Source organism: Chrysochloris asiatica, unplaced genomic scaffold (assembly GCF_000296735.1).
Source record: "Chrysochloris asiatica unplaced genomic scaffold, ChrAsi1.0 scaffold00257, whole genome shotgun sequence".
NCBI lineage: Eukaryota > Metazoa > Chordata > Mammalia > Afrosoricida > Chrysochloridae > Chrysochloris > Chrysochloris asiatica.
In genome coordinates this window covers 2,152,618-2,163,558 of record NW_006408775.1, presented here as the reverse complement: position 1 = coordinate 2,163,558, position 10,941 = coordinate 2,152,618, and the positions used below count along the sequence as shown (strand labels likewise).

Sequence of the window (10,941 nt, the reverse complement as noted above, 5' to 3'; positions counted from 1 at the left end):
GTCACGATCCCGGATGCCTTTCCTGAGCTGGGGCGACCCTGGTCCAAGTACCCTCATCCAGGCCAGCTAGGCCCTGCCCAGGCTGGCCCCCTTCAGCACAGATGGGGGTCACGGCTGTGTTTATCATTCCAAACCGGAATCACCTTCTTGCCCTGGTGGTGGAGAGTTCATGGTGAAAAGCTGGCCTGAGCCCCCACCCAGTGTAAATGGGGGGAGGGGGAACACTGATGGCCCTGGGACTGTTATTTGTGTTATGTCCTGTCACCTGGATTCCAAATCAGGGTGGGCCACGGAGACAGAGCAAAGGCAGTAATGTTGACAGGAGCAGATTCCCGTGAAGCTGTCCACTGGTGGGTTTGAACCTCTAACCTTTTGTTTAGTAACTCAGTACCTAACTGTGGTGTTACCAGGTTTCCTCCAGGAGCCAGAGGAAGGGGAATCAAGCCCCCAGCGCACACCAGGGGCGGGAACCCCATTGACCTCCGTTACAGCTGACCTCAGAGTCAGAAGGTACCCTGCAAGCCTGTCACCGCAGTACTGTCTGGGAGCCTGTGACGAAGCAGGCATGGTACATCCCCCAGGAGCCAGGTTAGCAGTCAAGGCTGCTGAGAGGGGCTCCACGAGATTCCAGAGCTGTAGTGGAGGCTGAGCCGGCTGAGCGCAGGGCCGGGATTCCTGGACCCGGCTCCTCTCCACGATGGGTCCTCTCCTTCCAGAGTTCTGAGACAGGACTCTCCTTGGTGGCAATAGGCACCTACCTCCCCATGCCGTCGGGAGTACGCAAGGCTCCTACACCACTTCCTCCTCTTCTCCTCCATACGCTGCCCAGGCCATGGGGTCACGGTCCCAGGGGCCCACCTTCCTGCAGTTCTCAGGGTCCTGGTTCAGAAGGCCCTACCTCCCCTGCTGAGGCCCAACGAGCTCCTCCCGTCCCCACACCACACATCGCCCTCAGGTGGACCACAGGCTGACAGCTGCAAGGACCCACAATTCTCACACAAGTAAGACTCAACACAGAGATGGTCCTGCAAGGGCGCATTTATCCAAGCCCCCACTCCAGCTCGGCCACTCGATTCCGAGACCACCTTCCCAACGAGCTGGCCTTACAGTACCCACTGGGCGCAGCGTCGTCATCATCACGATCCTCGGTCATGGCCTGGCCACCTCCGCCTGCCACACCAGCTCACCCGAGATGTAGGTGGCCTGAACGTGGAGGGCATCATCCAGCAGCACAAAGTCTGAAGGGAGGTGGCAATGAGAAGGGGCAGAGGCTGTGTCATTAGCCCCTTCCCCACCACCAACCAGCTCAAGGGGAGACTGGGGCCCAGCCGGACGCCCTGACCCATCAGGTCAGATTGAGGTGACCCTGACCTGCATCAGCTCCGAAGTCTAGGGTCCCTTTGCATTCCTCCAGCCCCAGCAGCTGTGCAGGGTGCAGGGAAGCAGCCTCCAAGGCCGACTCCAGGCTGCAGCCTGCAGGTGGCACAGGACACAGCTCGGTGAGCCCATGGGCACGCCTGTCCCTGAGGCTGTGCACAGACCTGCTAGCCCCAGGCCCCTCCCCTCACTACCTGTGGCTTCCAGGAAGTTCCGCACGCACACGTCCATGGGAGCAATGCTGCCGCAGAGCGTTGTGGTACCTAGAGAGCAGAGGCTGAAGCATGGGGACACGGAGGAGCCCGGATTCTGGCCTCCCACCCTAAGGGGCTGTCTTCATGGAGGGCTGGTAAGGGGCAGGGGGCACTCACCTGCCACATAGGCCGACAACTCGTCCACCTCCACCACCTGCTGCCCCAGTGTGTGGCGGCCATTGCCCAGGCCTAGGGCAGGGATGGCATCAGTCACCAGTACCAGCCCTGGTGGGGGGAGGCCATGGGAAAGATGTGAGGTCCTGGCAGACAGTCCTCCACCTGCACTGCCCTCCCCACCAGCCACGCTGCTCACCCTGGGGGTGGGCCCGGTGGGCAATGCGCAGGGCGGCCGGGTTAGTGTGGATGCCGTCAGCAATCATCCCGTAGAAGACGCAGCGGCCTGCGGGCACCTGGTCACTGGTCAGGAGCCCCACGATGCCTGGGTCTCGGTGGTGGAACTGGGCGGACGGAAAGGGCAGCTGAGCGGGTGTGGACCCCAAGCACCCCGCCTGCCCAGGGGCAGGGCAGCACTCACTGGTAACATGGCGTTGAAGAGGTGGGTGATGAAGGTGGCCCCGCTCTGCACCGCCTTCTCTGCCATCTGCAGGTCAGCCACCGAGTGCCCTGAGCAGGTGGGGCTGAGGTCAGACCCTGGGCTGGTCCCACCCCGCCTTCACCCATCGGACGACCCCTCACCGAGGGACACGCGGATGCCGAGGGCCGTCAGCTCCCGGATCACCTCATGGCTGCGGTCCAGCTCAGGGGCAAGAGTCAGGATGCACACGTTGTCCAGGCATCCGTAGGTGGCCAACACGTCTTTGAAGGCATTGGCTTCAAAGGAGCGGAGGTGGGCCTCGGGGTGTGCACCCCGTTTCTGCTGGCTGATGAATGGACCTTCCAGGTGTACTCCTGGAAGAGCGGGCGGGCGTGGTTCTAGTAGGCACCCCCACCCGGGTGCCTTTCACCTGCCCCCACTCTCTGGTTATGGGGTATCTAGAGGGAGAGGGGCTGCCAACAGATACCCCCCACCACCACCCAGAGTCTCACAGGAGGCCAGCCACTCACCGAGGACCCCTGCCCCATGGGGGCCACCTCTCTTCACAGGGATGTGAGGAAGGACCTGGGGGGAACCAGCTGTTAAAGTCCTGGCCTCCAGAGCCCACCACCCAGGAAGTCACAGCCCGGCCAGGGTCAGAGCTCAAAGGTCAGCATTCAGAGCCACGCCCCAAGCTCCAGCCCTGCCCAGCCCAGAGTCCAAAGTCAAGTCCAGCAGCGCCCAGCCCAACCCCTGCAGGCCTCTCAGGCATATCTGAAAGAATGAAGCGAGCCCACAACACAGAGAAAGCAGCTTGGGGCGGGGCAGGGGGTGGGGGGGAGCAGGACCCAAAGATGCACTGGCTCGCCGGCCATCTCAGGCCAGTGAGAAGTCTTATTATCCGTGAGGCAAGAATCGGGTGTTAAACAACAGAAACGGGAGAAAACAGGCTCTTCAAAACGAAAACCACGAAGCAGAAACACAAAAAACCCAACAAGAACTGGAAGATACCCACCGAGGAAATGTTCAGGATGTAGAGACAAGAAAGAAGGAAAATGAGGAAGAAAAAGCAAAGCAAAGCAGACCCCAAGCCTCGACACTGAGACAACCCCAGGGCCTTCTCCTCACGTCGTCCTGAGAGTTCAAGACAGGACAGAGAGACGATCCCACAGCCTCCAAAAAGAAACAGGCTGTGGGGTCAGATGGCTTCCAATTTCTCTTCAACAACCCTGGAAGTTCAAAAACAATACAGCACACATCTCAGTGCCCATCAACCAACGGCTGAGTGCTCAGCCAGTAGAAGAAATGAAGTCTTGAAATATACAGCAGAATCAATCAATTACAAGACGACAAATATTGAAGGAGAAACGGAAACAGGAAAACATAGGGAGGCATCAATGGTTCCTGGGGGGGACTGCGATCAACCACAGGAAATAACTGGGCCTGACTTGTTGGATGGGAAACTGATTGGCTCTGTAAACCTCCACCCAATTCACAATAAACAGTGAACCGATGAAGAGGGCGGATACTGAACGACCCCACTTACATTAAAAAAAAAAAAAGACAGATGTATGAAGCCCAACATTACCAGGGGTGGGCAGGAGGGGAAACAGGGTCATTAGTGGGGATGAAGGATCACATTAAGGGTAGGGTGCGTGGTCAATTTATTATAATTGCTGTTAATAAGCTGTGCGCCTGAAAAAAAGGTGAATTGGCAAAACGTAGTAGGGCAGATCTATTTACAACAATCACAGAGAGAGAAGCTAGTGAGGATGCTGAGCACACGCAAACACACCTCAGGGGCTTTGCTTCTCTGGTTTGAATATTTAGGGTCATCGTTCCATGGGCCGTCCAGTTAACTGGCCTAACAATGTGTTTCATGCTTGGGTTCGCTCTGATTTGGTGTGTAGCACCTGGGGTCTTGGAGTTCTGTCGTGGCGCTGTGAGTTAATGCGCCAGAGTGCAAAGCCGGTTTGAACTGCAAGACTGGTGGTTCAAGTTTACCAGCTGCTCCTCGGAAACCCTATACAGGGGCACTGTGGGTCAGAAATGATTCAACGGTACTTAACAACAACCACCTGGGGTCTTAAAAGTTTGCAAGTGACTCTACACAACACAATTGTTGTTGTTGTGCATTGAGTTGGTTCCCACCCACAGCAACCCTGTATAAGGTTTCCGAGGAGTGGATAGTGAGTTTGAACTCCAGACCCTTTGAGTTTCAAATCGACTTTGCAGTCCAGTGCACTAACCCACAGCACCCCACCAGGGCTCCCACACAGCACAGCAGCTGGTCTCTATTCACTTAGTACACCAGAGGAGGGCACAGTGTGTGACCGTCTCCACGAACAACTGCCCCCAACTCTACCGAGACACCAAAAGAACAATGGTGCCCAACTCCCATCATTGAACATTTTGATCCAGAACGCCATAGAAGAATCCTGATCAAATGGGGGAACAATGCAGAACAAAACGTAAAACTGCCACGTGTTCTAGGCTTCCTAGGACCATGGAGGTTAGCCCCTGGAATGGCTGCCCTGAGGTAATCCTTAAACTTCAAACCAAAACGACTTCCTGAAGTCTTAACACTGAACAACTGTTTAGTGTAGGCACATTGTGCTTCTGTAGGGACTATCCCCATGGGATGGAACTGACAACACCAACGTGAGAGATTTGATGGGACCCTTAGGGGAAGTGAGTTGATGAGAGTGACGGAGGAAGCATCAGGAAGGAAAGGGGAGGTAGATGTACAGCTCCAAGAACGTCATCCATGTCGCTGAATAGGACAGGTAGCAACTGCTGAATTGGTGTTGGTTTTGCTAATGTAGCTTCTTAAACGCAACAAAATAAGAATAAAAGGAAAAAAATCAACGCAGCGATGCCTTTCAAATCCTTCCAGTCTGAGGCTGGAAAACACCTACAACAGAAAGACAATTCTAGCCCAACCAGCTCATCAATAAGAGAACAGAACCCTTTCTATACCTGCAAGGTCTCACAAGATTGACCTCCCATGACCCTTTCTATGGAAGCTACTGGAAGATGTGCTTCATCTAAGTGAAGGCATAAACAGAAAAGAGGAATACGCAGGCACCTAGCGGGAAAAGACCAGGGACTCACCCAGGCAGGGCAGGGACCATCGAGGACAGCCTGGCTGAAAGCATGCATGGTGCACCTCGATGCCCAGAGAAGAGACAGTCTCCAGGCAGCGTGTCGGGAGCAGACCAGAGGAGCTAGGTGGCACCCAGCTGTCATTACAGACTGTTCTGATCAAGGTCACACAGATGGCCCCTGAAGAGACCCACTGACACCGAGGTGATTGACTCAGCACCCCTACACAGCTGAGACCTGCTCCATAACCCAGATCTCCTGCGTTAAGGTTGTCCATCTTCACAGCAGTCAGTCCTTTCTCCTGAGGAGTCACTGCTGGGTTGGAACCACAGACCTTGTAGTTAACTGCCCAATGCATAACCCACTGCGCCATCAAGAGATAGAACAGAAGAAATATGTCCAACAGAACTCAAATTTTTTAAAAGTCCAGGCTTCCTGAAGCAGGTGAGACTAGAAGACACTCTTTAAACCTTGAACTAAAACTCTCCAGAGATCTACCTTTCAGAGATAACAATTTGGCACAAAAGTTCCATTAAAAACACCCCTATATTGGAAATGTAAAGGTAGACGTTTTATTGCAAGGAAGGGAGTGATTAACTTCCAGACTAGGAGCAGAGGTCCCTAGGACAACAGTGATGCCTGAGATGGAGGCAGAGACGATGACGTGGAGCGATGGAGCAGCTGGGGACTTTAGATCCAGAGAGGGAGACGGACTGTGTGCTGAAGACTGGGAGGGTAGTGTAGGGGGCAGACTTACAGTGTATACCCTTTGGCTGGTTGATGATGCATAGAGGGAATTGTAATCATGGCAATGAAACAATATACGATAGAATAAATGTAAAACTAATGTTCTCCCATAAAAAAAAAAAAGGCATACGATGTTTCCTTCAAAAAAAAAAACCTATATGAGAAGCTTTTTCCAGGCAAGGAGTCCTCTTTCGTTTGCTCACTGAGCTCTGCTTGCAGCTCCCAAACACTCATCTTAACTCCTGTCTCAAACAAAGAAACCTCAACAGCAGGAGACTTTGGCCTCTGAACTTGCCAAGGGGAGAAAAAGAATAAACAGCAGGAAGTAATTGAACATATTGATGAAGCACAAACTGAAACAGACTTAATAAGCCAGTGAGGAGATTTTGAAAGCAGAACAAAAATGTAACAAACGCTGCCAACCATTCTTTCAGAAGAGGTCAAACTTGATCGCCAAAATCCCAAACTTCTGGATAACACTTACTTGTCAACCATCCACAAACGTCTGCATTGCTTGGGGAGGGGGATGAAGAGGTACTGAATTCCTGGGCGAGAGTGGAAGGGACAGAATGTGAAGATATTGTATCAGGTTATAGAATCGATTTTCATTTTGATGAAAATCCTTACTTTGAGAATAAAGTTCTGTCCAAAGAATTTCATCTGAATGAGTGGGTGATCCATCCACACAATCTACTGAAATCAAATGGAATCCGGATAGGACTTGACAAAACGCACAAGTTAGACACAGACCAAAGCCAACCGGAAGGGGCAGCAGGAAGAACCATTCGGATGCAGGTGCAGATGAGTTAGGAGGGGTCATCAACGGTGACATTTGGCCAGATCCGTTACAGAGCTATTTGGTTCTTGATATGGATGATGAAGAAGGTAAAGAAGATGATGATGAGGGTGAAGAAGGAGCGGAGGATGAAGGAGAAGATGACAAAATAAGAGCACTGATGAATTCCAACCTTATAAAATTTTTCTTCAGTCCCTGGGAGCAGGTTGCAGTTTTCTTTGTTTGTTGTGTTCAGACACCCTATTCTTGAGGTCTCCTTTCTCTCCTCTACACCATGGTTACTTCTCAACTTATTTTTTGGGGAAATATCATGAGCAGCTAAGTGGGAAAAGAATCTCTACCCCTTTTTGCTCCCAAATTAATTTTTATCCCTTCCTGTCTCAACAAAAACAATGGAATCAACACACCACCATGCTCCGTGGGGGGAAAAGAAAATGTTTCTGTTCCCTGGTGCTGCCCTTGCGTCGTGGTGCACAGAATTCCTGCTTTTTCCCTCCTTTCTCGGGGTACTGGGCTCAGATATTACACTGTGTCTCGATGTGACTATAGACAGCAACTGCCAACTGTATCTGTCTACTTCTCCTGTCTAAAAAAAGAAAAAGAAAAAATGGGATTACAGAAAGTCAGCAAAGGGTGGATTTGAGATGTTTGTATGGGTTAAGTGGGCATTTTGACAACATGGCTTCTCCTTTGGCATGTTTGTGATGGTTAATGGATGTCCTTGAAGTTTAAGATGACACTCTTAAACTAAAACTCTCTCCTAATGATGACTCGAGCCCCGCCCCTCCATGGGAGGCTCAGCAGAACCTGTAGGGTCTTATCTGGAATTGACACTTTCTGTTGTAATTTTGTTCCTGTTTGTCTTTTAAAATCCTTCTTGTTTCACTGGAAAGGAAAGATGATGCTCAGGTTTAAACATTGACAGTGTACAAGTTGCCTTGTTATAAAAAAACTAAATGCGTACATGCGTACACACACACACTCACCCTGTATGAATTGGGCAGTGTTTCATTATGTTGTAACTAGAATTGTTATCAGCTGGAAACAACTAGCCGGCACCTAACCATCACACAGGAAGCAGAATGCCATGTCTTGTCCCCGTGGAGTAGCTGGTGGGTATGAACTACCCATCTTTGGTCTGGAAGCCAAGTGCTTGACCATAGGATCACTAGAGCTTCTTTCAAGGTAGGTAAAGTATAGTTAGCATGTGGGACCTGGCTTCCACCCCTTGGAGGCTCTTGATCTTAGTTCAAGAGCCCAAAGCAGGGAATAAGCCCATCACATCTGCCTTCCAGAAAGCCAAGGGTAAAACTAGAGAGAAAAAGTAGGTGGTCCCAACAGACCAGAACATGACAAATGACCTGGGTCACCCCCAGCCATCCAGTTCCAGTTGGTGTGTGTGTGTGTGTAATACACATGTAAACCGCTGTCTAGTTCCTACGCTGAAACTGATATGAAATTCTCCAGGATCTCCGCCACCACCTGTCTCTCAGTGCTTGTTGAAGGGTTTCCCAGTACCGGGACCGTGAGAGGGGCTTCCTGTACAAGAGAACGAAAAGCCTGCAGGGTGTCCTGGGCCAGCCGCACAATGTTCAAATCTATTGCTGCAGCCACAATGTTTAAATCCTACTGGTTACTAAATTCAGTTAGCATAAATTCCTTCTCCGAAATTAAGTCCAAGCCATCCTGGTCCTGGATTAAGTGCAGGCTAAGTAAAATGTCCATGGTTTGAACAGACCAACTACTTGGCAGGAGGAAGACATGACAGGCTGCTTCCCTAATGATTTCAGCCTAGGAAACCCTAGGGGAAGCCTGTGTGCTGTGGGCATCGCCTAGAGGCAAAGACTTTCAGCAAAGAGCTTGGGAGAAGAGAGGAAAGGTGCCTGGGACTCCAAGAGGCTCCACAGCTGGGAGGGGAATGCTAATGATAAAGAGGCAGAGCTGGGGGTGGGCGGGGCAAAGCAGGCCCCAAGGCTAGGGAGCTGGGGGAAGGGGCAGGGTTTCAGGCACCGAGACCCAGGACCTAACCAACTCACAGTGAGGTGGTGCAGGTTTGCAGCAGGACAAGTTGGGTTTTTGACATTTTAACTTTGGGGGTGGGAAAGCCAGAGAAATTTCAGAAAGATATTCATAGCTGACACTGAGCAAATTGTACCAATATGTACCTTGCAAAAGCCTGAGAGAGGAGGACCTCCGATTCCTCCCACTTCGGCAGGTAAAAACGTAAGAAAAATGATGTGCAGAACCAAGTAAGCACTCGTATTACGTTTCATGGGTGGCAGATGAAACCACAAGTCCGGGACCCAGAGCCCACCCTTAACCCATTGCAGTTCCGTCCTGTCTCCATACGTCCATAAAGGAAATGTGTGTGTGTGAGAGAGAAAAAGTAGAAAGAGAGACAAATCAAGGAAACAAAAAATATGACCCTAGAGCATTTTACTGGTGTTAAGAAAAACATACAGTAAAACAGCACTCCCAGTACACTAGGCAAAACCAGATCAGACCGTAAAAGCCTCTAAAGTTTGAACCCCTGTAAGACAGAAACCTGCAAAGAGAAACGCAAATATTTCCCACTAAGACAAGCTGTAAGACAGCCTCCTGTCCAAAGCAGAAAACTTTCAAGACCCGGAAAACCCTGGTAGTTCCCTGAGGTTTCGGTTCTCACGGGTTCACTCTAACACAGGTAGCTTCCTAACCTTAGGACAATACATGTTCTTAAAAAACAAAAAAGAAAGGTTAACAGTAAGGACTAAAGAGAGGACAATAATAAACCTACTCACAAATGGTCCAGGAAAATTAACACGTAGATAACAAGAATTAGAGAACGCAATAAAACAGGACAACCTGCCTAAAACCTTAAGTTACTTTTAAAACAAAAGGACAATTTCTGGGACTTGTAGGTAGCAAGTGCAGAAACGCAATGGAGCTTTCTGGGAAGACGTGTTCAGCTACATACCACATACAAGTTAGGGAAGCTGACCTGAGGCGGACTCTTAGGTGTGGCAATCAGCCTCCCACGACCTTGGTCAAGGAGGATTCTAGTGCCCCAAGGTGGCCAGAATGCAGGGCGGGGAGCTGCTGAGACAGCACCCTTGGGGCCCTGTGGAACTGGAGAAGCAGCCAGGGGACCTGGGGGCACAGGGGCGGGCGTCAGGCCAGGCGAGCAGCCAAGGGTCGTGCTGGGGGCAGGAGCAGGTGAAGTCCCGGGATACAAGTGCTCGCTGCCTTTTGGGATTCCTTCCTCCAGGTTCTAAAGCCCAACCTCACCTTGTGATAAACTTCAGGCGGGGATGTGACCAGCGTGGGGCAGAAGGATGTGACTCCATGTGCCAGGATTTTCTGGGCCACCAGGGCGACTCCTGACCCCACGTCCTCGGTGGCTTGAGAGAAATCAACGCCAAACCCGCCTGCAACCATAGAAAACGAAGTTGCCAGGTGCTCGGAGTCTCCTCCCCGCTCGCCCCCAGGCTTCGCTCCCTGGCCGCACCGTTGATCTGCACGTCGATGAAGCCCGGCGCCAGAATGCAGCCCCCGCAGTCCCGCTGCTGGTCAGCCAAGCGCTGCTCGTCAAAAAAGAGCTTTTCCGGGTCCAGAATGCGGCCCTCACGGACCCACAGGTCCTCCCTGTTACGGAGCGGCGGGGCTCGGATTGCCGGACTGTCCTCACCCCCGGCCCGGTGCCAGCGCCACACCCGGTCCCAACACCCCGACCCTCCACCTATTCCCGGTCCTCGCCCAGTCCCCGGGCCGACTCTGCGCCCCACCTGAGTAGCTTGCCGGCCCGCAGAAGGCGGCAGTTGGTGAACCTGAGCACTGGGGCCCGAACCGAGTCCTGCCCGCCGCGCATCGTGAACCTAGCAGGCAGCGCCGGTAACTCTGCGGAGTCCGAATCCCGCGCCCCACCAGGGCCAGAGCGCGCGCGGTGCCATGTGACCCTCAGCTGATCCCGCGGCGCACCACGTGACCATCGCAGTCACATGACAGCAAAGCCCTATCGATCACATGACGCAACGCAGGGCGGGGCTCATTGCAGCCGCTGCACCCCGCCCTGGCGGCTCCACCCCAACCCCCAGAGATGCGGCGCAGACACACGATGCAGTCACATCCGAGAACTTTATTGGACACAG

General features: G+C 52.3%; 1 protein-coding gene and 1 pseudogene across 1 annotated transcript; one reads left to right on the top strand and one right to left on the bottom strand.

The window, feature by feature from the left end:
• Positions 1-1,149: 1,149 nt before the first annotated feature.
• On the bottom strand, positions 1,150-10,661 carry AMDHD2 (amidohydrolase domain containing 2). The gene is made up of 11 exons (XM_006873883.1): positions 10,579-10,661; positions 10,302-10,438; positions 10,082-10,221; positions 2,697-2,751; positions 2,328-2,540; positions 2,167-2,255; positions 1,945-2,089; positions 1,749-1,856; positions 1,572-1,640; positions 1,372-1,473; positions 1,150-1,238 (listed from the first exon to the last, which is right to left on the bottom strand). The coding sequence occupies exons 1-11, from the start codon at positions 10,659-10,661 to the stop codon at positions 1,150-1,152; spliced, it is 1,230 nt and encodes a 409-aa protein (XP_006873945.1).
• On the top strand, positions 4,934-7,064 carry LOC102824544 (annotated as a pseudogene).
• Positions 10,662-10,941: the final 280 nt, after the last annotated feature.